This window comes from Macaca fascicularis, chromosome 7, assembly GCF_037993035.2.
Source record: "Macaca fascicularis isolate 582-1 chromosome 7, T2T-MFA8v1.1".
In the NCBI taxonomy this organism is placed as follows: Eukaryota; Metazoa; Chordata; class Mammalia; order Primates; family Cercopithecidae; genus Macaca; species Macaca fascicularis.
In genome coordinates, this window is record NC_088381.1 from 52899188 (window position 1) to 52923676 (window position 24489).

Below are 24489 nucleotides of genomic sequence, written 5' to 3' on the forward strand. Positions count from 1 at the left end.
GCCTCTCAGGCCATGCGCAGGGATGCCTGGCTTTTCTGAATCCTTGCTGCTTCCTCTGGCTTGGAGAAGCAGCACCTTTGGTCCTCCTGTTGGGAGGGTGGAGACCAGCAGAAGCCTGCCTTGTAAAAGTTTCTAGGAGGCACCTATGGTGGTTCTCCTCCCCCTCCCCCTTGGTACCACGTCCCAGCCTTGGGATCCCCAAGTCCCCCCACTCCCTTCATTTTGCTGCTGCAACCCCTTCAGAGGTGGCTGGGGAGGAACAGGGGTGTGGAGGTCAAAACTCAGGCTAATAAATCTAGGGTGGGGAGCATTTATTTTAATTTTTGTCTTGAAGCTCTTTGTAGAGGACCTAGCCTTTCCCTACTAACCTGAAGGGGTTTGGTCCCATCACCCAAAGACTGGCCCACCTGCCCACACACGTGGGGGCACAGGAGGTCTGGGAGGCCCCAGAAGGTGGAAGTTCAGAGGTCTACCTGGCCCTCTCTATCCCACTGGCTGAGGCCAGGCCAGAGGGCCGACTCCAGGGGCCCTTTGTATGCAAGCCGACGCAGACAAAAAGGCCCAGTGCACAGTTAAGACACAAACACCACACAGCTGTCCAGAACCTCCAAAGCACTGTTTATCCAGGCTCCATGGAGCCAAGTGCCCCCAGCTGCCTGCCCCCTAGTCCTCAGGGGGGCACTGGCACTGCAGTGGCCTCGGCCTGAGACCCTCCATGAGCCCCAGCCTAGCCTGCTCCAAAGCCGCTGACACATGCATGCTTAGCCCTTGCCCCATCAAGGTGGGGCCCTGGGAATGAACTGGCTGCAGACCCTCCTCCATCCCACACCCCCAGGGGCTCCATCAGTCCTTGCTAGCTCAGCACCATGTTAAATAGCTTCCTCGAAATCTCCCTTAAATAAACCCATCCCCAGAGCAACCTACCCACCCTGCACCCTGATTATATTATTCTATTGGCTTATGCCTTCTAGAGTGGAGGCGCTCTCTCCTCCTGCCCTCTACTCCAAGGAATACCATCTCTGTGAAAAACCAGGGAGGAAAGTTTTTCTCTCAACTCTGGGGCAGAGACAAAGGGTGGCCTGGGTTGGAGTGGAAAAGCCAGGAATACCCTCCTCTGTCCTTTCCCTCCCCAGGGTACTTTCTTCTCCTTGCCCTCTTAGCAGCCTGGGTCAGACGTGACTTACCCAAGGTCACAGTCCCAGGACCCAGAATCATGACCCATGTGAGAGGTTACCCTGGTTTTGACAGCCTAAACCAGCTCCAGGGCAGGACTGAACTTAAGCCTGCCTCCACCGTGGCCCCTGCAGTTCTTCAGGCTCGGAGTGAGCCGAGGGAGGTTCCAGCTCTTGATTCACTCTGTCCAGGACCCCTGGGACTATCTCCCAGGACCCTCCACCCCTGGTGTCTCCAGGTCTCTCTTGCTCTGGGGATACTCAGACAGCACCCGGGCATGGAAGCAATGGGGCCCAGGACATAGGCAAGCCTGTCCCTGGCCCGATCAGCATCTGGGCCCAGGCCAGGCCTCACACCCAGTACTGGCCATTCTTAAGGGCAGGGTTGGGTGTCCGGCAGAACTGCAGCAGCTCTGGGTCAGGCTGGCCTCCCGGAGGGGGCCCCTGGCCAGGCACAGCTGTGAGCGGGATGGCCTGGCCTGGCTCCACCTTGCGAAAGGTCTCGGTGTCACCAGCCAGACCATTGCGGGGCTTGGCAGTCAGGACCTGGACGTCATGCTTGCCCGTCTTATTGCGTTTTCGGAGGTAGAAGAGCAGGGGCAAGATGAGCGCCAGGAGCAGAAGGACCAGGCACACGGGGATGATGACACTGAACATGTTGGCCTCAAGGAAGCCCAGGAAGCCTCCCTTGGCCACAGCAGGCACAGGGCTAGATGCCATGGGGCCTGGCTCGCCTGTGGGGGTGCTGCTCTCTGGCTTCCCTGCTTCCATCCGGGTGGCCTCGGGGACACTGAGCAGGGCCACGCTGTAGGGCCGGGCAGCATTGTAAGGCTCAGTGGCAAAGTCCAGGGAGGCCACAGCAGGTGGGACGCCCTGTGCCCACAGCTCCAGAGTGAGACTGTCGCCTGTGGGGCTGGGGGCCCTTCCCTCTGGCCTGCCCACCTCCAGCCCCAGCCTCCCATCCTCAAGGTCCTGCTGAGTGAACTGCTCCACCAGCTGGCTGCCCCCAGGCTCCGTCCTGGCTCGGGGCACACGGACCACGCGGCCATGCCGGGGTCCCTCCAGGAGGCGGAAGTGGGGCACACTGCCTGTGCGGTTGGCCAGCTCGCCAGCATCTAGGATGGTTGGGTCCAGGCGCAGGGTAGCACCCTGGGGCCATGGCCCACCTGCCCACACGTGCAGCAGAGCCCTCACAGTGATGTTCACTACGGCTGATGCGTTGACACCCCTAGCCAGTGCCAGGACTCTGAAGTGGTCATGAGAGGAGGAGAAGTTGGTGAAGGCAAAGACCACCTCGCCCTGGTCTATCTGGAGTTGGCTGAAGGCCGAGGCGGGCCGCCCACCCACCAGGAGATGCCCGTACTTCGGTCCCTGGATGAGGCGGTATGCTGCCTCTGGCTCCTCCCTATCTGAAACCACCCGGAGCTGCTGCTGGCTCAGTGAGGAGCGCCCCAAAGCTTGGGGCACCTCCAGGGGTGCCTGCAGCTGCACCTCGATGGCGGATGGTAGGATGTCCACGGCCAGGGACATGGGCAGCGGTGGGCTGGCCCCATCAGACATGCTCAGCTGGAAGACGCCTGCCACGCTGCTCCCGTTGGCCACGAAGGCCAGCCGCCCCGAATCCACATCGGCTTGCGTGAAGTGGGTCACGGGCCCCGGGCCACCACCCACCAGGCTGAGGAAGCCGTTGTGGGGTGCCCGCTGGACCTCATACTCAATCTCCCCAGGAGCTGAGTCTGGGTCCACGACGCTCAGCTGGGCCCGGGAGATGGGGGCGCGAGAGCCTCGGGTGATCCGGAGTGGGACAGAGGCCTGTGGCTGAGGGGGCCGCTCATTTACATCCCGCACCGTGATGGCAAAAGCCTCTGAGGTTTGGGGTCCAGCCACGGTGGCCCCTGCTGGCCCCTGGAGGTGGGCACGAAAGTGGAAGCCATCCTGTTGGGTACCCCCACCGCCGTGGGCATACACTAGCTGCCCTGCAGCCAGCTGGGACTGCAGGAAGTGGGGCTGCCCAGCGTGGAGGGGCTCCTCAGACACCAATAGCTGGCCCCGGCTGGGGAACTGCGTGACCTGGAAGAGCACATCATGCTCTAGGCGCTGGGATGATGGAACGCTGGCCAAGAGGTTGGAGGCATCCAGGGCAGCCATGGTGATCTTGGCCCGCTGGCCCTCGGGGACCCAGAGACCTGGGGGTGGGACACAGGCTATGAGGGTCCAGCCCACTGAGGGAAGAGCCATGGACCCTCAGCTGGAGGTGCCCCAGGGCAAGGATATGCCTCCCCCACACCCTCAAGCCAGGTCCTCCAGGGTGGGGCTCAGGGTTCCCAGGAGGACAAGGACTGTGTCCCCGCTCTGATGCCAAAGCTTCCCCACTCACCTTCCCTGTGACTTCCCAGGTTCTGGAGGCTGAGACAGGAGCTGCTGACCCTGGCCTTGTGTCCCTTCCTCCTGGGCCCTTCCCATTGTCCCTCCCCACAATCTTGCCAGTTCACCATGCTGTTCACCTTTGTTCTTCCAGAGGTGGCTGGGGCGCTGGGGACAGGCAGCCTCAAAAGACACAGCCACAGCAAGGGTGGCAGCCACGTCCCGGGCAGGTGGTGAGGACAGCTGGAGCTCTAGGGTATCATGGGCCTCCCAGAAGGGCTCGGTGGGCATCTCATGCTCATACAGAATATTCCCAGCATAGACCTAGGGGAGACACCATCGTGGGGTGAGAGGCAGGTCCAGTCCGGCTTGTCCAGACACTGAGCACTTCTGTCTCCTCAGGCCCCATTCTGGGCTCTCCTGGCTGTGCCCAGGTCTGTGCGTGTGACCCACTCTCTCCCTCACTAACTCAGTGGGTCACATCAGGCAATGCAGTGCAGAGCTGGGCTCTGGAGCCGGAGTCTGGGCTCAAACCCCAGCTCTGCCACCCTGGGGAAATCGCCTAATTTCTCTGACCTCTGGGGAATGCAATGATCTGTCTGTGCTGCTCTCTAAAGCGAGTACTTCTTCTTGTGCACAGGATCTTATCCCCTCTTGCCTTCTGAAGACACCACTTCTACTGTCTTCTGGCTTTCTCCTATGATGCCAGTTTCCCCCCAAATGCATAATTCCCTTCATTATGCAATTATGCTATTCTTTTGTCTCACTTACATTAAAGCTATTTAATTATTATTATTACCATTATTGAGACACCGCAGTGGCGTGATCATGGCTCACTGCAGCCTCGACCTCCAGGGCTCAAGCAATCCTCCCACCTCAGTTTCCCAAGTAGCAGGGACTGCAGGCAGGTGCCACCATGCCCGGCTAATTTCTGTTATTGTTTGTTGAGACAGGGTCTCACTGTGTTGCCCAGGCTGGTCTTGAACTCCTGGGCTCAAGTGATCCACTTGCCTCAGCCTCCCAAAGTGCTGGGATTACACGCAGGAGGCACTGCACCTGGCCAGAGAAAGCTATTCTTGACTTCACATTTTCCATCAACAACACCCCTGCCCCTTTGCTTCTCTTTGCAGCAAAACTTCAAAAAGCATAGTTCACACTCTCCCCCAGGCATTCTTGGGTCTCTCTACCCAGGATTTTGCTCCCCCATCACCATATCTCCTTTTGCCAAGGGCACCAGGGGCCTCCGTGTTGTTGGATCCAGCAGTCAGCTCTCAGCCTCCTCTTATCTGCTCAGTGGCACTGACGCCACCAAGCAGCCCTTCCTCCAAGAGAGCCACGGACTCCGGGATACTTCAGTCTGGGGTTCCTCCTGCCTCACAGATTCTCCTGGCTGTTCCTCCTCTTCTCCCCAACATCTTATGGCCAGGTCTCCAGGTTCTTTTCTGTCTGCAGGCACTCTCCATGGGTCCTTGTTCAGTTTCCTGGCCTTAAATGCCAGGTGTGCTGAAGACCCCCTTATTTGTAGCTCCAGCCCAGCCTGCTCTCCCCTGAACCCCAGACTCATGTTTGCAGCCGCCCCTGCGGATATCTAGTGGACATCTCAAACTCAACCTGCCCCAGCTGCACTCCCGATCGGCCCCACCTGCTACAGTCATCCCGCTTCAGAGACCATAGCTCCGTTTTCAAGGGCTCAGACCAAACCCTTGGAACCACCCTTGCATCCTCTCTTTCCCTCAAACCACCTCATCTCTCACCTGGGTTATTGTAACAGCTTCCTGTGTCCCAACTGCAGTCCCCCACCCATTACATTTTGTTCTTAAACAGCAGCCAGAGGGAGCCTTTTGAAAGGGAAGATTATGGGGCTCTTTGGCTCACATAGTGCGGTGTCTCCCCATCTGTCCACTAAGGCCTGGCTGTGACCACATCACCCCGTGACCTCAACTCCCCTCACCTCCAGTCCAGCCACACCTGCTGTTCTATGGGGCTGCCTGCAGTTCAACACCAAAGAATATTCTTCACTCCAGGAAGAAAAGAGGTTTCCTCCCACTAAAATCAAAATGTGTTCTTTTGGCCTATCTTTTGTTCCCCACCCCTTTTTTTTTGAGACAGAGTCTTGCTCTGCTGCCAGGTTGGAGTGTAGTGGCGTGATCTCGGCTCACTGCAACCTCCACCTCCCGGGTTCAAGCAATTCCCCTGCCTCAGCCTCCTGAGTAGCTGGGACTATAGGTGCGCGCCACCATGCCCAGCTTATTTTTTGTATTTTAGTAGAAATGGGGTTTCGCCTGTTAGCCAGGATGGTCTCGATCTCCTGACCTTGTGATCCACCCGCCTTGGCCTCCCAAAGTGCTGGAATTACAGCCATAAGCCACTGTGCCCAGCCTTATTTTCCCCTTTTAGGAAACACTGGGAACTATTTTTCTTCTCAGAGAAAAACAGGACTTGCACAATAGTAACATGGAAACTTAACAGGGTCTTAACCTGTGAAGACTCTAGGAGCAGAACCTGGAGTAAGGGGAAGCAGGGGCCAGAGTAAGGGCAGCAGGGCCCGGGCTAAGCAGGGCCAGCCTAAGGGGAGGCAGGGCCCAGTCTGAGGTGGGGGCAGGGCCCGGTCTGCAGTGGGGCAGGGCCTGGTCTAAGGGAAGCAGAGCCTGGGCTAAAGGGCAGCTGAGCCCAGTCTGAAGAAGAGCCGAGCTATCTACATAGGGGCTAGCACCTGTTCTAAAGGAAGCGGCTGCTCCTCTGCTTTCACTGTAAGAGGGAACACAGGCCTTTTAAGAAAATGGGAATCAAGTTTTTTGTATAATTTCCCAAAGGTTATATGTTGACAATTAACTTCAAAGTATTAGCTGCTGTGTGCAGGCCAAATAAACACATCTGTGGGCCAAATCTGGCCCAGGACTAAAGAGCTGCCAGTGGCAACTTCTGGTCCAGGCTGAATGGTAGGCAGGAAGGAAATGGAGCCCCCAGGAGTGGGAGTGGGAGCTGATGCCTGGATACAGGAGCTCTGTGGGTGGGAGTGAGACAAAACACAGGGTCCTGAGCTCTGGGGAGCAAGCAGTGTCCTCCGGTGAAGGAAATCCTGGACTCGCAGGCAGAAGTTTTGCCTCTTACTCGCCATGTGCTCTAAATAAAGTTACCCTGCCCTCCAAGAGCCTCCGTTTCCTTATCTGAAAAATGGGGACACCTGACCCCTTCCCTGCCCAGTTCAGTGTTGTGGGACAGGGCTGCTGTCAAGACAATCCCCAGTCCTGCCCTCCTCCCCGAGCGGGCCAGGTAGCCCACATAGCCTCTTCCCCGCTTTCCTGGGTGGCACTGCCAGCCTGGCCCCCGGTGCCAATTCAATCTAGTCCTTCATATTGCTGGGGCATGGGGAAGCTCTGAGTAACGTGGGACTATAGAGTGCGAGAGGGTTGCTGATGGCCAGGTCCCGTGCCCTTCCCATTCCTGGGCATTCTTGACAAAGGCTCCCAGCAACCGAGGGTACACAGCAGCTGTAGACACCAGCCTGATGAATATCTCATTGTGGGGAGGGGGCCATAGCAGGAGTGGGGCTCCAGGGAAATACAGAACCTGGCCTGGGAGGTGTTGATGTGAGAAGCCCAAGAAACTATTCCACCTGTCAAAGCCACCTCCTTCCAGATGCCCAAAGGCTCCCCATCTGAGCCACTTGCTGGGCGGGAACCTTGGCTTTGCACTTGCTGAATACCATCTGCGCCTCTCAGGAGGGAGAGTGCCAGGCTCAGGAGGTCCCTGCCCAAGCAAGGGAGCTTGGAAAGGGGGCTGGGGTGTGCTCTGCCATTTTTGAGGGCTGGCGGGGGGACCCCTCTGGAGGTACTTGGGGCAGTACCGCGTGCCGTGGCTCCTGAATGACAGAGTCGGCTTTGCGCCCCACAAGACCGCTCCCTACTCAGAACTTACTGTGATCATGTGCTGGGTCCAGATGCCCCTGCAGCCTCCTGGCGGGAGCACCACATGTGCTGCTTGCCTGGGATGGCCCTTGGAAGAGTCTGCCCCGTTCTGCCCTGCTATGGAACAACCCCGTTCTGCCTTCGGGAAGAGGTGTTCATTTAAGCGATGACTGGACTGGCCCCCATGGCACATTATCACAGAGTCTGCTGCTACCCACGGCTGAGAGCTCTAGTTCTTCCTAGTGGTCTCTGAAGCTACCAGGATGGATGAACGGTGGCTTCACCCTCTTGGCCGACTCAGCTGCCTTTCATCAGCTCATCTGCCCCTAGGATCCACTCTGCCTCTGGCTGGCACCTGACCTGAGCCCCAGGCTCACACCTCTGCCCACAGGCCCAGCGGCTACTTCACCTCCAACTCTATCCCCCACCAAGCACTGCCCCTCGCCAGCTACTGGGGTGCCACTAGTGCCCCCACATGGTGCTCCCTCTCCAGACCCTCGGGTCTGGCTGTAGCTTCCTTCTGGAAGCTATACCCCAAGACCCCAGCCCTACTCTGGGGCCCTGTATCCTCGACTTTCTGTATCCTTCTCCCTCCTTATGGAACATGAACTTGCCCTGCCAGCCTGGCAGCTCCTGGAGGGCAGGACACCAGGGCCTGGACCATGGCAAGACCGGGAACGTCTGCTGCCAGTGATGCTGGAGCTGGCACCCATGTCCACGTGATGTCCATGGCACCGCATCCACCTGAGGCTGGTGGTGTCTGAGTGGTGGCTACAAAGTGGGGCCCTTACCTCTGCCTGAGTGAAGTTCACCAGGGCCTCCCCTGTGCTGTCCTGCTGGGCATGGAACAGCCGGCCTAGCTGGGGGCCCCGCACCACACGGTAGAGCAGGAGCTGGGGGTCGGTGCCTGCGCTGGAGCTGGCTCTGAGGGTCTGACTGCTGAGTGGCTGCACGGACCCTGCCAGAGGCAAAAGGGGCTATCAGACTTTGACTGGGAGCCAGGCCCAGGCCTGTGTCTGCAGAGAGGCAGTGTGACCCCGGCGTGCCACCCTCAGCTCTGCCCCAGCTCCTGGCACCCAGGAATGCCCACGATCAGCACACCCACCTGGGCAGACAGTCAGTGTCCGGCTGCCCTCCAGCGAGAGGAGCACTTGCTTCTGGGCCGTCACTCGGAAGAAGTGTCCAGAGGAAGTGTGCTCGCCATCGGAGAGGCCGAAGCGGAAGCCTCCATCCAGGGTTCCTGGGGACAGGGGCATTGGGTCCAGCTGGCCCGAGCTGGCTCCCCATCTCAGGGCAACCCCGTGGGCAGCAGGAACCTGAGGCCCGGCCCTCAGCACCCACCTCTGTGTGAGAACAGCACGAGTCCGCCATCCAGCTGGGCCTGCGTGAAGCTGCGCACCTCGGTGCCCGGCGCCGCCCGCAGCACTACCCGTCCGTTGCTGGGCTGCTCGATGGTGTAGACCAGATCCTCGGACCCAGAGTCGCCGTCCGTGCTCCTCAGAACCTCCGCAGGGATGGGCGCAGTGGCCCCCTCCCACATCTGGGGACACAGGCCTGTGAAGGTTCTGCCTTGCCCTGCTCACCCACCCCTTCCTCCCTCGCTCTGGGCTGCCACCAGGGTTCCAATTCTGCTGTGTCTCAGGCCCTCAGGTGGCATCGAGGCTGGCACCGCTCTGGCTCCCCTGCACAAAGGGCCCTCCCCACGTTCACCTTCCCTGTCACCCCAGGGAAGGCCCCAGGGAAGGTCACCCTCCAGGCCCAGCCTCCTTGCTCTTCATCTGCCCTAGTCCTGCATGTCCCTCAAGGCCAGCTTGTGTCCCCTACCCAGGAAGGCCCCTGTTCTTACCCTCACCAAGTTCTCACCTCCAGAAACCCCCAACGCTGACCAACAGTGCTCCTTAATCTGTCTCACTGGTGGGGCAGGGGTCTCCTTTCAGAGCCTCCGTGCCTTGGCCAGGGCCGGGCACAGGTGGGAGTGGTGATTTTAGAAACGGGCCCTCCCTCCGGCTGAGGGAGGGGTGGGTGGCGCGGAGAGTGGGGGGCTGATGGTTGGCATGTTCTGCAGCACAGAATCAGCGCTGCGATGGGCCCAGGTGCTTCCAGAGCAGTTACGGGCCCTCGTCATGTTGGGTGAAGGGGACCCTTTTTCAGGTCTCCCACTTGCAAGCAGAGCAGGCGCCTGTTCCTGAGGTCCTGGTACCAGTCTTGCTGGGTCAATTACTTGCAGGCAGAGCTGCAGTGGGACTCACATGCCCGGGAAACAGAGCCTTCTGGCATTCCTGGGCTCCCTGCCCCAGCCCCAAGGAGCCCTCAGGCCCAGCCCTGGCAGGAGGGGCCATAATGTTGCAGGGCCGGACCCTAGCACTGGGCTTCTGGAGCAAACACAGGTAGATGGCACCACCTGGTGGCCACGTTGCCACACAGCCGTCCCAGCCTGTGGTTCCAGAGCACTGTGTCCCACTCTTCTGTGGCCTCTGCACCACCACGCTGCCCGCTATGGGCACATCCTAGACCACCAAGGCCTCCCCCGCAACCCCTGCCCCAGGTGCCCCATGTCAGAGACAGCCCAAGTCAGTCCTCTTGTGGAACCTTCAGTGGCTCCTGCTGGCCCAGGAGGACGCACCCCAGAAGCTGGCATTCAAAGCCCTGCCATGTGGGCTTAGTAAAGCTATGCCCTTTCTGTTCTACCAGAACTACTTTTGCAACCATGGAGAAGTTCCATCCCATGTCTGGGCCTCAACTTCCACCTGCAGAGTGGGGCCCTTACCTCTGCCTGAATGAAGTTCTCCAGGGCCTCCCCTGCACTGTCCTGCTGGGTGTGGAACAGCCTTGTGCAGGAGTTTGGGGACCCAAGCTGTAGCCTTCACTTGCTGGGTGAAGGTGGGAAACAAGAGCTTCCGCCCTGATGCCTGCCTTAAGGGTTTGTAAGTGATTCTGTCGGGAGTTCTGGTCCTGAGCCACAGGAGAAGGAACAGCAGAGCCACCCGTGGCCGCTCAGAAGTCTGCCTAACTTACCTGCAAGTGTCCATGACAAAACCTCCCACCTGTGTTCCGTTTCAGCACAATCTCACAACTCTCCTTCCAACAACCCCGTGAGGCATGCGGCAGCGTCCCCATTTTGCAGAGGAGGAAACTGAGGCTCAGACAGGGGGAGCTCTGTGCTGGGAAGTAGGGGACGCTGGCCTCTTTCTCGAAGCAGACATGGGGGATGGTGCCAGGAATACTGTCACCTGCAGGCCTGTGTTTGTAGTGAGGACGGGGGGTTGGTCATTGACAGGCAGGACGGTGACAGTGAAGGCCACAGGATGGCTCTGGCGGTCCATCTCGGAGGCGTTAGCCATCAGGACAAAACTGTCTGTCAGTGTCTCGCTCCCGTCGTGCACGTAGCGGATCAGCTGCTCTTCCACCTACGGGCAGGCCCAGGGCTAGTCAGGCCCCAGCAGCACCCTTCATGTCCTGCCTTTGGGTGCAGGAGGAGGCTGACTCTTTTAGGGCTTCATTTTCCATTGGTGGAAAATGGGGACCATAAGTTCTGGCTCCAAGGAGTTGTGAGGAAGAAAAGAGATACAGTATTTAAAGCACAGGTGCTTCCGAAATGTGACTCCCCATCTCCTCTCTGTGTATAACCCCCAGACTGGGAGTACCCAGGGCTCCCTCCATTCTGCCCCCAGAGCTGGGCTGCAGCCCCTGGGCCTCTCTCACAGCCATACCTCTCTCCAGGAGAAGGCGCTGAGGGTCCTGGCTTGAGGTTCGTCCTCTTTCTGTAGGGCCCCATGCCGGGGTGGCTCCAGCACCTGCAGACCGAGGCCCGGGAGAGTGGGGAAGTAGGGCCCGGTGACACGGAGCAGTGGAGGGGCCAGGGTGAGGCTGCCACCCTCAGGGACGCTGAAGTTTTGTGCATCCAGTGGGATGGCAGCGGGCAGCACCTCCAGCTCCATGCGGACACCCTCGAGGGGAGCACCCAGGCCCGAGGCCACATCCAGTGAGAAGGCATCGCTCCAGGCCTCAGGGCGGGAGTGCAGGTACAGGACTCTGCCCGTGTCCACTGCCTCCTGGGAGAAGCTCTGCACGGGGTCCAGGCTGGGTGGCTCATCTGCCAAGACGCCACGAGACACCATCACCAGGTAGCCAGCACTCGGTGGCTTCTTCACTGAGAATAGGATGTCTGCCGGCGGCACTCCCTCCTGGGCTGCCTGGTTAACAGAGGTCATGAGGACTCACGGGGCCACAGAGGGGGTCTCACAGGGGTCCACTGTGGCCCTAAGCAGCCAGAACAGGCTTGATCTTGCCTCACTTATTCCTCCAGATACCACTGCTCCTCATTTAGACAGACAAACACACATGTGGGTTCACACACACAGCAGCTAGACATGCAGCTGGTCACATTTTTTGTTTTTTGACAGTCTCACTCTGTCACCCAGGCTGGATGGAGTGCAGTGGTACAATCACGGCTCTCTGCAGCCTCAACCTCCCAGGCTCAAGGGATCCTCCCACCTCAGCCTCCCAAGTAGCTGTGACCACAGGCACGTGCCACCATGCCCGGCTAATTTTTAAATTTTTTGTGTAGAGATGGAGTTTCACTGGTTTGCCCCGGCTGCTGTTCACATGTTAATACCCACCCCACACACGGTTACAGGGGGTCAGTCACACAGCTTGAGATGCACTCCCCCGGGGAGGTGCATAATCACATATCCCCAGACTCAGTGACACAGACACACGAGTTCATCATATGCTGACACAGTCACACATGTACATATGCACGTGTGCACACACACACACACACAGGCCCCCCTGCTCAGGATCTGTTCAGGCCTGTGGCTGGTTTGCAGGCAGCGTCCTCCCCAACCCCTGCTATTACCACCCAGGACCATCAGAGGGCGCCTCACCCCACCCTTCCTGGAGGCACAGCCGCCTTCAGCGCAGGCCCTACAGAGCTCAGGCCCCAAAGGCCACATGGGCTCCCTCACCTGACCGGCCAGCCATGAGAGGCTAAACCACGCCCAAACTCACATTCCCGTTCTATGCCTTTGCCCGAATGTTCCTTCTGCCTGGAATACCACTCCCCATTCTCTGCTCCTGATGGCCTGTGCTCTTAGAGCCCGGCCCAAACGCTGCCTCCTTCCTCGAGGCCTTCCTGACGCCAGATCTGCTGGTTTGCCATGGGCCCCAAGCTCCAGACATGCAGACCAGAAGGGTCTCCGAAATGAGCAGTGTAGCGGGGGACACGGGGGTCTGAGGAGCAGCCGCCTGTCTCTACGGTCAGCAATCCCCAAAGCTCAGGGCCCGTGATGCCCTCCCAGGGAACTCACTGCAATGCAGAATCTCGGGCTCCACTTCAGAGATTCTGTAGGGCTGGGTGGGGCCCAGGAATCTGCATGCTCAGCCACACCATGGACACGAGAGGACACGACCTCTGGAGGCACACACAACTTCCAGGAGGATGGGTGTACAGCAAGCTCCCCAGAAATTTAGAAACACAGCATATACAGAAACACATCCGAGGCACGTGCACACATGTAGCCTGGGGCCACCACAGTCACAGCCCAAGTCACATGTGTACTTGTGACACTCCGGCATGGAGGCTGGGCGGGAGGCCCTCTACCTGGCCCACACCCCTGCTCATCACCTCCAGCTCCTCACCTCCAGCTGGTCCCTTCTGATCTCAGCTGCCTCTCCCTGGAAGACGTAGATCTTCTTGTGCCGGACCAGCTTCAGTGGGGCCAGCGGGCCCTCTAGGGCAACGGTCACTTGTAGGGTGGCATCTGTGTGCACTGGCCCCGCTTCCACAGAGAAGGCCAGGGTGTCGCGGGGGCTGAGGCTGCCATTGTGGCTATAAAGAACGGCCCCATCCAGCAGGTCCTGCTGGGAGAAGGCTGTGGCTGGCTGACCAGCCCGGAGTACCTGTCCCCACCGAGGGCCGGCTGTGACGTGGTAGTGGACCTCATCCCCACTGCGGATGTCAAGGTTGGTGTCCAGGTGGAACACAGCTGTGTCGATGGTGCCCTGGCCTCCTTGAGGGACCACAAGTCTGGAGCCGTTGGCCACACGGAGGTAGGGCTCCGAGGCCTGCACCTCCAGCAGCGCAGTGGCCTGGTGTTGCCCATCGGACACCTGCAGCTGGATCCAGCCACGGTCGGCCCCTGAGTGCACAAACAGGACCCGCCTCTTTCTGAGGTCCTCCTGGGTGAAGCGGTAGATGGGCCGCGTGGGCTCATCCACGGCCACGATACTGCCAAAGAGGAGGTCCTTGCGGGTCAGCACCAGCTGGGCATCAGCAAAGCCCGAGTCAGCATCGCTGAAGGCCACGTCGTCTGTAGTCAGCAGCCGCCGCCCACCCCGGGCCACATGGAAGACGCGGCTGATGGTCTGCACAGGGGCGTGGTCATTCACGGGTTGGATGGCCACCCGGAAGACTCCCCGTACCTCCTCCCAGGCCATGTCACCACTGCTCTCACCCTGGCGGGTAGCAACAAATGGGATATCATCTTCTGTGGTCTCGGAGTCATCATGCTGGTAGACCAGCCGGCCATGCAACAGGTCTTCATTGGTGAAGGATGTCACCATAGTGGTCTTGTCCTGTGTCCCACGCCAAGCCAACCTCCCATGGCGGGGCCGCTCCATGACCTCATAGAGGTAGCTGGCACTATTGAGACTCTTGACAAAGAGGTGGTCAGCAGAGAGGACACCCTCACCACCCTCGGGCACCATGAGGAGGACATTGGTGAGGACGGGCGCGTCTGGGTCACCACCAATGTGGATGGGGAAGGTATAGAGCGGGGAGAAATATGGCGGAGCTGTGACACGGAAACGGAAGGTGTCCTCGACTGCCTCCGAGGCACGTGCCGTGGCCCCATAGGTCACCCGGCCAGCCTGTATGTCATCCTGGGTGAAGCCCTGACCGTCTGACAGCCTCGTGCCCTGTAGTTGAAGGTTGCCTTTCCTGGGAGCCTGAACCACCTCATAGTGGAAGGCTGGGGGGCTTGGGCCTGCCTCCTCCAGGCTGGCCTCCAGGTGGGCTGTGGTGAGGGTCTCCTGCTGGGTGTTCTGAGTGTGCAGTGGCTCCAGCCGCAGCATCCACACGGTGGCTCTCTGGATGGTCACTGGGAAGGACAGATTGCTCAGGATCTCCTGGCCCACCTGCACCTCCAGGGCTAGGTTCTCCACGGTGTCCTCGGTGCGGTGCTGTGGGTCGGTGCTCAGGTACCTCACGCGGCCCTGCTCCACATCCCGCTGATGGAACGCCTGTGTAGCCCACCACTCAGCACCCTCCACCCCACCTGCCCCCTGCTTCTGTAGCTCCCCGAACTGCAGGGCTCTGGTGACGCGGAACAGCACGCTCACATCCTGCCCCACGGCATTGGTCTCCACCGACAGGTTGGCGGGCAAGATGGGCATGGCAGAGCCTTGGGCCAGGCGCAGCCCTGTGCTGCGGTGGATCTGTATGGCCGGCCGGACGGCCACCACCTTCAGCGTGGCTGGGGGGCTGGCCTGTAGTCCATCACTGACCCGGAATGTCAAGTCCTGTGCAGGGCCACCGTGGTGGACATAGACTAGGCTGCCGGCCTCCAACTCCCGGCAGGAGAACTCGGTTGCCGGCTCCCCAGGCTGGTCTCGGCGCTGCACGGGGAGGCCAGAGGGGGTGCCAAGGAACTGGAAGGTGAGGCCCTCACAGGCAGAGTCTGGGTCATAGGCCTGGAAAACCTCGGGCCCCAGCGGCTTCTGTGTGTGTTCCAGGATCACCATGAGGCTGCCATGTGGGAAGATGATGCGGGGAGGGTCATTGACAGGGTTGACCTGGATGGGCAGGAGGTAAGTTTGGCCCCTCCGCAGGCATGAGGGCATAGGCACCCGAGCCGTCACTGACACCTCCAGCACCAGCTGGTCGGAGGTGTCCTCAGAGCCATCGTGGATGAAGCGGGCCTTGCGGTTCACCACGTCCAGGAGGGTGAACATTTTTCGCGCCTGGGCTCCGGGGATGTCCAGCTCGAGCTCGCCGTGGCGTGCCCCTTGGGTCACACTGAACAGCACCTGGGATTTGCGCAGTTCAGCCTCCATCAGGTCCAGCGTGGGCTGCAAGTGCCGCCACTCAAGCCAGGCTGTGCCCCCCTCGGCCACCACCAGTGGGCTGATAGTCAGCAGCTGGGTGAAGTTGGCAAAGACAGGAGGTAGACCTGGCTCAGGCACGCATGGCTCAGGCAGCTCCATGGCAGGCCAAGCCTCGGGGGCCAGGGTGGAGAAAGCTTCATAATGGCCATAGGCATCGTCCTCATACTCCTCCTCCTCCAGCCTGCAGCCAGCCACCATGTTGCGTGTCAGCAAGGCTTCCCGCAGCCCCCGCCTCTGGCCATTGACACTGAGGTCTTCCATGCAGCCCAGCAGGGAGGCATTGGTGGCCTCTGGTGTCAGGCCCAGGCGGTGTTCCTGGAGGTGACGAGAGGCCTCTGCATCCAGCCCCCCGAGAAGGAGACTGCCCCGTGGCTCCAGGTAGCTGAGGGCTCCTCGGTTCGAAGTACGCGTGGGGTACTGGTCCACGGAGACTTCCAGCTGGTGAGCATTGATATGGACACTGACCTCATGGGGCTGCCCGTCGGCCACAGGCACACTGTTGTGGAGCAATACGGTACCCTGGCCCTTCTCCACCACGGCCCGCAGGTGGCCCTCAAATATGTCCACATAGATAAAGTCCCCACGTCGGCCCCCTGCCTGGAAGGCCAAGGGTGCCTGCCGGCTCTGTGTGGTGAGTGTAAACTCTAGGGTTCCTTCATCCTGAGTGCCCCAGGCAGGGAAGGCAGCCAGAGAGTGGGGCCCAGAGAAGCCCAGGGCCACATCATCACCAGCAGAAAACTCTTCAGCACAGCCCTCATGCACGTCAGGGGTCAGAGGCCGGAGGAGACTGCGGCCATTGAGGGTGGCTGCATGGAGGCAACCCCTCAGGGGTCGGCTGGTTCCCCTCAGGTAGGGCAGGCCAAGGCTCCCAGTGCCCCCAACAAAGAGCCCATAGGGAACCTCGAGGGGGGCTCCTGGGACTGCAGAGGAAGCGTTCAGAAACCCATCGACTGACAATGTGGCCCAGCCCTCTACGACAGTCAGCACTGTAGTGTGGGGAACGGAGTCACTCAGCAGCGTCTCTGCTGGGGTCTGCAGCCTCAGCTCCTCCTGGCCTAGAACAAGTCTGACCTGAAGAGAGATGGGGAATGGAAGATGGGGGACAGCACTTTGAATCCATCATTTCCCTTATAAAAGCATAGAGCCAGGCGTGGTTGCAGTGGTGGCGTGGTGGCTCACGCCTATAATCCTAGCACTTTGGGAGGCCAAGGTGGGCAAATCACCTGAGGTTGGGAGTTCAAGACCAGCCTGGCCAACATGGAGAAACCTTGTCGCTACTAAAAATACACAATTAGCCAGGCATGGTGGCGCATGCCTGTAATCCTAGCTACTTTGGAGGCTGTGGCAGGAGAATTGCTTGAACTCGGGAGGCAGAGGGCAGTGAACTGAGATCATGCCATTGCACTCCAGCCTGGGCAGCAAGAGCGAAACTCTGTCTCAAAAAAACAAAAACAAAAACAAACAAAAAAAAGCGTAGTGGGTTCCCCACACTTGGGGCCCCAGAGTGGAAAACCTAGGACAAGGACCTCTAGTGCCACTCCTCTTGCCGTCCTGCCATCTCTTTACTCATCCTCCAAACACTCACCAAAAAGAACTCTGGGCCAGGCCTGGATGGGCTCTGGGGACCCTGATGTGAATCAGGTGTGGTCCTCGCCCACAAGGAACTGACATACAGCAAGATGCTGTCTTAGAAATCCAACCTGTATTTAAAAATGTTTCCCCTCTTTCCTTGAGTGAGAGGTGCCAGAAATATTGTCTTGGAATCTGGATTTCAACTCTGGAATAATGGGTAACTGGGAATCCCTTGATCAGTCCCCCTCAACAGGGCAAAGTTTCTTGGGGTCATTGAAGGCAGCCAGGCTCACTGTTCAGAGACAGGCTAATTTTTAAATTGAAATTTAAATACTATATGTTCTGAGAAAAAGCTCCCTGACCTGGGGTGGAAGGAGATCTTGGGGAGAGATGGATATAGTTCTGTCTCCATGACATTGACAGCAGAAATGGCTCTGGTACAGTGCTCCCAGATGGTAGAATGGGAGGTGGCAGAGTATGGGAACTGCAGAATCAGGGCACTAAGAACTATAATTTTGGAGTCCTGGTATGGAGCATCTCTGTAGGGGTGTGGCATCATTGTACTTGCAGAACTGGACAGTCATCAGCACCAGCCTGCACCACACCAGCGTTTAACAGTGACACCCTGTGGCAATGAGAAGCAATGAAAGCAGCAAACTGATCAAGCCCTCGTCCTCTCCCCACGGGGTGTGGAAGGAGATGGCTGCCCCCAATTTTTTTTTTCTTTTCTTTTTTTTTTTTGAGATGGAGTTTGGTTCTTGTTGCCCAGGCTGAAGTGCAATGGTGCAGTCTCAGCTCACTGCAACCTCCTCCTCCTGGGTTCAAGTGATTCTCCTGCCTCAACCTCCCAAGTAGCTGGGATTACAGGCATGTGCCACCATGCCTGGCTAATTTTTTTGTATTTTTATTTTTTATTTTTATTTATTATTATTATTTTTTTGAGACGGAGTCTCGCTCTGTCCCCAGGCTGGAGTGCAGTGGCGCGATCTCGGCTCACTACAAGCTCCACCTCCCGGGTTCCCACCATTCTCCTGCCTCAGCCTCCCGAGTAGCTGGGACTATAGGCGCCACCACCACGCCCGGCTAATTTTTTGTATTTTTAGTAGAGATGGGGTTTCACTGTGTTAGCCAGGATGGTCCCGATCTCCTGATCTCATGATCCGCCTGCCTTGGCCTCCCAAAGTGCTGGGATTACAGGCATGAGCCAGTACACCCAGCCTTTTTTGTATTTTTAGTAGAGACAGGGTTTCACCATGTTGGCCAGGCTGGTCTTGAACTCCTGACCTCAGGTGATCCACCCGCCTTGACCTCCCAAAGTGCTGGGATGACAGGTGTGAGCCACCGTGCCCAGCCTTTTTTTTCTTTTAAAAATAGAGATGGGGCCGGGTGCGGTGGCTCACGCCTGTAACCCCAGCATTTTGGGAGGCCGAGACGGGTGGATCACGAGGTCAGGAGATCGAGACCATCCTGGCTAACACGGTGAAACCCCATCTCTACAAAAAAAATTAGCCAGGCGCGGTGGCGGGTTCCTGTAGTTCCAGCTACACAGGAGGCTGAGGCAGGAGAATGGCGTGAACCTGGGGGGTGGAGCTTGCAGTGAGTGGAGATCACGCCACTGCACTACAGCCTGGGCGACAGAGCGAGACTCTGTCTCAAAAAAAAAAAAAAAATAGAGATGGGGGGTCTCACTGTGTGGCTCAGGCCAGCCTTGAACTCCCAGGCTCAAGTGATCTTCCCACCTTGGCCTCCCGAAGTGGTGGGATTATAGGAATGAGCCACTGCACCCAGCCTGGCACAAATTTGGAATAAGACCCTGGGTTCTTAACTCTTCATGGTTTGGGAAAAGACTCAAGAAAGAGCCACAAGACTCCTCACTAACAAAGCTTGTGGTGTCTTGAAGGATGAAATGGAAAAATGAGGAAGCTGAGGCAGTACTGGTGCTGTTACTGTCGTGGACAGACAGTGGTGCTGCAGAGAAATTGGTGTAGTGCCACAGGGAAGCACAGGGGTCGTGGGGACCCAGGAGGGGGCCTCGCCCAGGAGGAGGGGATGTCCACACTGAGACTTTAAGGAGAGGCTGGAGTTAGGCATGTGCAGGGAATGGGTGAGGCACGCACCTGGCAGAAGGAGTGTGGTGACCAAAGGCCTGGCATCAAGCGACTGTAAGATGGCCGGGAACTGAAAGCAGTTCAGTGCGGTCAGAGCACAAAGGGCCAGCAAGGGCTTGTGGTGGGAAACATGGTTGGAGGGAGCCAGTGGGCAGAGCCAATTCATGAAGGATTTGCCATTTCTAGGCTGCTGCTGCCCATTCCACAGTGGAGAACTTGAGACCCTAAGATAAAAGTGACTTACACAAGGTCACACAGCCAGCTGGGGTTCACTCAAAGCTAGAGAAGGAATCCCACCCTGAATCCCGCCCGGATCCCAGGGGGACGTCGCTGACCTGCAGGCGTCCAGAGTAGAGCTGCAGCAGGAGGTGGTCAGCTGGGCCTGCTGCCAGGAGAAGGAGGGCTTCGGGCTGGGACGTGGAGAACTGCAGCTGTAGGTCTATGTCGGTCAGAGCTGTGGCCACAGGCACCTCCAGGTGGTTCTCACCGAAGAAGGAAGCTGTGTGAGAGAGGGAGCTGTGGTCCAGGCTCAGATGCTTGCCTGGAGGAGGTGAGGTGCCACAAAGAGGTACCGGTGGGTTGAAGAAAGGGGTCCATGCTGGCGCACCCTCATGGTTCTGCTATATGGTGCTGTCTGTGAGTACTGCCTGGATCCCAGCATCTTCTTGGTCCTGGCACCAGAAGGCACAGCCTCACCTTGTGTCCAGCCAGACCTTGACTTTGCAGGAGGTCAGACCCAGAAATTCCCAGCAACTCAGGTCTCCTCCTTGGAGGTTCCTGGAGCCAGAGGCCTTTGCCAGCTCTGACTCACTTCCCCTGGGCCCCAGAGGAGTCTTCCTCCCGGGTCTGGGTCCCCTACCCCCCCAAAGGGAAACATCACTGGCCTGATCACCTGGCTTGCTGGTCACAGCCCCGAGGAATGGAGTTTCTGGAGAATCACCCCCAGTCCAGACTGATCCCTGCTCAGATTCCTTCTCCTAAGTGCCCTTGTGCTTGGGCTCCTGTGCAGTGCCCGCCGTGCCATGCCCCGCCTCCATGGATTGGCTGGGGCCACGGCTGGGATCTGGCAGTGGTGTCAGCATGGCCCACCTATCCCTGCTTCTCTCTCAGGCCATTCTTCCACCTGCCATTGAGGGTGGGGGCGGGAGCTTATTAGCCTGAGTCTGAGAAGGAGCAAAGGCTCTGAGGCCAGATGGAGACCATGTGCAGGGTCAAACCAAAGTGGGCCCACACTTCCTCCATTACCCTGCTATTGCTTCCTGCTGGAGAGCTATTCACAGTCCCCGATGAGCAGTCAGATCCGGCCCCATTGTTTCCACCATGGCCAAGGAACCAGGGATGAGAACAGCTGAGCTCCCAACTTCCCCAGGCCACCACGCAGGCTGAGGCTGAAGACAGGGGCTGGAAGGGGCTGAGGATGTGCTGGGCAGACCAAAGAGGGCCTCGCCAGGCAGAAGGCCATGCCTGGGCTTGCCTGGGGTTAGTGGCTCCTATACAGGGCCCATTCTGTCCCACACCGGGACTCCTCCTCTTTTGAATTGCTGCTTCCTCCAGACAGTTTCCCCAAATTAGCCTCCCTGACTTCCAACCTGCCGCCACAATTTCTGGTCTATGCCTTTTGTGGTGATAAGAGCCAAATATAACTTTGACTCTGCCTGCAGATGTCCAGGGCTGGGGGACAGACAAACACGGGTTAAAAACGGTGATTCATCCCTGTTGGGTTTCCCTCAAACCCCGAGAGCAAGCACAGGCTGACGGCCTTGATAGGGATGATCCGGCACCGGCCCCACATGTGCTGGTCCCTGGCCAGCCTGAGCCAGCTGCCATCCGCCTGAGAAAGCAGCTTCAGCCATTGGAAGAGTTGGAGACTTGTACGCCCTAAGGGCAGCCTGTAAGAACCCCTTGGGCTGAATTAAATCCCCTCTAGTTATCTCCTCCTGCCAGTACTGCTGGCAACACCAGCACCTTGTCTGGGAAGCTAAGGGAATCAAGTGAGCCCTGCAGACCATCTGCATAGAGATGGCCCAGCAGGCTCAGCAGAGCTTGGTGCCAGCAAAGGGCAGACCAGGGAACTGCAGGTGGCGGCCACCTACCGGGGTGCCTTATTTACAAAGACATTGATTCCTAAAAGCAAAAGACAGCACACTAAAGTGAGGGAGGCCATAGCACAAGGGGTGGGGGCACACGGCCCTGCAGGATGGAGCGGCTCACAGCAGCTGCCAGGAGCCGACTATTGAATTTTCAGGAATTTTGAGAGCCAGGTGATACTGCCCATAGTGAGAATATTTATACCAGGAAAAGAGGCAAGCACTGTAAATAAGGGTTCCCCCTCCCCAAGAAAGCCCATTGCTAAACATTTACCTACCCAGCACATGTCCCTGCCACTACCCACCCTTGCACTAAAGGCATATGTAGACCAGCCAAGGCTTGGTCAATGTCAGGGCTCTGGGCCAGACAGGAACTGAATTAGATGGTTGGCCCTAACCACTGAACCACCTGCCTGCAGCCCCCTCCCAGCAGAAGACAGTAGAGCCTGTTTGGCTAGAGTGGGAGGGTGGCAGGAAGCAGAGGTACTTTCCAGAGCGCTGGGGTCTGAATGGGTCCATTGAGGGGCTGGGCCCTGCTGCTTCCTGTGGGGCTGAGTGGGAGGGGCTCACACAGGCTGTCTTGTGCTGCTGGAGCGCATAGCCAGGCAGCCCCCCATCCCAACAGAGGCCTCTGAGGCCTTGCTGGCCAGGGCTTTGGAAACTCTGACAGTGCCACTCCCTCCACCTCCTGGTTTCCTTTTTCTGCCCCTCTTACACTCTCTGAGGGGCTTCAGTTGCAAGAACCCAGAATCCCTGTCTTGGAGGTGGTTGGCGGGGACAGTTGAAGAGGGGCTTTGAATGGAGAGGGTGTGCAGGATAAAGATGTAATAAGCTAGGAGTCAATCCAGAGGACTTCCTGGAGGAGGTGACAGTGGTGTACAGTCACAGAGAGGGAGGAAGTAGCAGTCTCTGAGGACAGCAGCAAGGCCAAGTGAGAGACTGGCAGGGGTACACAGGTCCCCCTTGGGGGGGTTGAGGAGGGTTTCTGCTCTCTCACCCCCTAGAGACGCTGATTAACTTGAAGCAAGAGAAGCAGAGGGGAAAGTAGAATGGGTCAAGCCAGGCTCAGCTGCCTGCCTGGGGGGAGCGGGGAATGGAGGAGGTTGTGGGGAGACATCGGCACAGGCTGGATCGGACCTGCCCTTGACTCTCCTGGGTCAAGAGGACCCACGATTCATCAAAACACCCGTCCAGACCTACAGCAGCTCCATGGGCTGCCCTCTGAGACAGGAGAAGGGGCCCACTTCAGGCCTCAGTGTCACCATTCTGTAAAATGGGCACATCCCTCCCACCTCTTCCCCCTCCTGACTGTAGGGATTAGTCCTGGGGGTCCCTCCCTGGTCTAGGAGTTTGCTGTCCATATGGATGTGGAGAAGGTTAATAGCATGGGGTGTCTGGAGGTGCCAAGCCTTGGGCATGAGAGGAGCAGGATGCCCCACAGGTCTGGGGGCCCGTGGGAGGGGCAGGAAGAGTGCTGCGTGTATGGGCTTCTCTCTGGAAGGTGCGTCGGTGAGCGTCCAGGGCTGTATATTAATAGATGTGTATTTGTGTGTGCCCGCAAGCATGTGGGTGGCTGCTGGGGGTGTGCTTTGGGTTTGAGTAAGGCTGTGTGTTTGTGTGTGCGTGCGCGTGTGTGGGCCGGGAGCTGCCAGGACAGAGCAATGATTGTGCCTGGGCCTGTCCTGCCCTTCGCTGCCCGCCTGCCATTACTTGGCTGGGCCTGGCTCCATGAAAGGGGCTGTGTGTTCTTGGAGGGTTCCTGCCCCTCCTGCTCGGCGCCCATAGAGAGGTTTGCTAAAGGTGGGTATGTCCTCAGGCTTCCCACCCTTCCTCCTCATGAACAGGGCACTGCTGTCTGGGCCTGAGGGTGGGGTGGCTCCATCCTTCCTGAGACCTAGGCCTGGGGGCACAGAAAAAGCCTGTGTCCTCCCCTCCCAAGTCCCTTCTCAGGGGCTAGGGGAAACCTCAGTCAAGGTCCCCAGCAAGCCTCCTCTGGCAGGGCAAGGGCTGCGCTGGCATCTCCGGGCTCCCTGGAGGCACTGCTAGGAGGAGTGTGGATGGTTCCCTGAGGCTTCCATCCTGACGCCCAGCCCTCTGTCTGACACCAGGCTCTGGGGACAAGGGGTCACCGTGAGGGGAGCATCTCTGCCCATCAGGCCCGCTTCCCCCTGCCAGGGCCCCACCTTCCCCAGCCAGCCCAGGGCCAGGTCTCAGGCACAGATGCCTCTTCCAGGCTGAGGGTTGCTGTGGGCTCTGTTCCTTCTGAGTCCCCAGAAGGCTGCCTCTATCCCTGTATCTGCTCCATCTCTCCTTCGACTCTGGCCATCCCTGCTGCCAGGCTCTGCCTCTGCTCCCCCTGGTCTCCCCCTAGCTCTTTGGCTCCCTCTTCCCTCTGCCCCATCCTGGCTGTCTCTGGGCACATCACCCTTTGCCCTAGGATAGTCTGGAGGGCCTGGCCCGGGGCCTCCTGCCTCCCCAGCCCGGGGCCCCACCCTTCATGGGTGCTGAGTCCCACAGCGTCAGCGTTCTCTGTAGCTCAAGCCTGCGGCAGGGCACTCAGCTTCCACCTTCCAGACAGACACACTGAGGCTCCAGAGAAGCGATTTGACAAAGAGAAGCAGAAAGAGATCCAGCAGGCCCAGCATCACCCGTGTGAGCCCCACCCACCCAGGCACCCCCACTACACCCCACTCTCTGGCAGTGGATTCCTGTGTGCCCCACTCCTACCACATTCCCGGTTGCCTGGGGGCAGCCCCACAGCCAGGCTGCGTCATGGGAGCAGTAGCATTCCTGGGTGTCTGCTGCTGCCTGACTTTATAAGGGAGAAAGTCTGGGAGCCTGAAGCTGCTGGGCAGGATGGCTGGTGGGGAAGTGCCTGGGCCCGTAGTTGAGGGTGAGGACAGGAGACCTGGACATCTGTATGTGGGGGAAGGACACCCAGTGCCACAGAAACAGAGCAGGAGGTGAGAGGTGGAATGCGTAAGGGAGACCCATTCATTCATTCACTCAATCACAAATACAGCAATGCAGTGATGGGAATCAAAGAAGACAGCTAACATGGGAGAAAGTTATTAAAACTGAGAAGGAGAAATCAAGATGCCCTCCTCCATAAAGACTGAATTCACATACAGACCAAGGCCCGAGGAAGGGGATGGAGGAGGAAAACTCGAGG

General features: G+C 58.6%; 1 protein-coding gene across 1 annotated transcript in view; it reads right to left on the reverse strand.

The window, feature by feature from the left end:
- Window positions 1-597: 597 nt before the first annotated feature.
- Window positions 598-24489, reverse strand: part of CSPG4 (chondroitin sulfate proteoglycan 4) — a 38976-nt gene continuing 15084 nt past the window's right edge. The window contains exons 2-10 of the mRNA XM_045397381.2: window positions 19566-19729; window positions 13085-16621; window positions 11155-11637; window positions 10675-10851; window positions 8786-8984; window positions 8550-8684; window positions 8236-8402; window positions 3677-3860; window positions 598-3358 (exon numbers count right to left, since the gene is read on the reverse strand). Coding sequence (XP_045253316.2) covers window positions 1524-3358; window positions 3677-3860; window positions 8236-8402; window positions 8550-8684; window positions 8786-8984; window positions 10675-10851; window positions 11155-11637; window positions 13085-16621; window positions 19566-19729 — 6881 coding nt within the window. The 3' untranslated portion in view covers window positions 598-1523. The remainder of the gene's footprint in view (window positions 3359-3676; window positions 3861-8235; window positions 8403-8549; window positions 8685-8785; window positions 8985-10674; window positions 10852-11154; window positions 11638-13084; window positions 16622-19565; window positions 19730-24489) is intronic.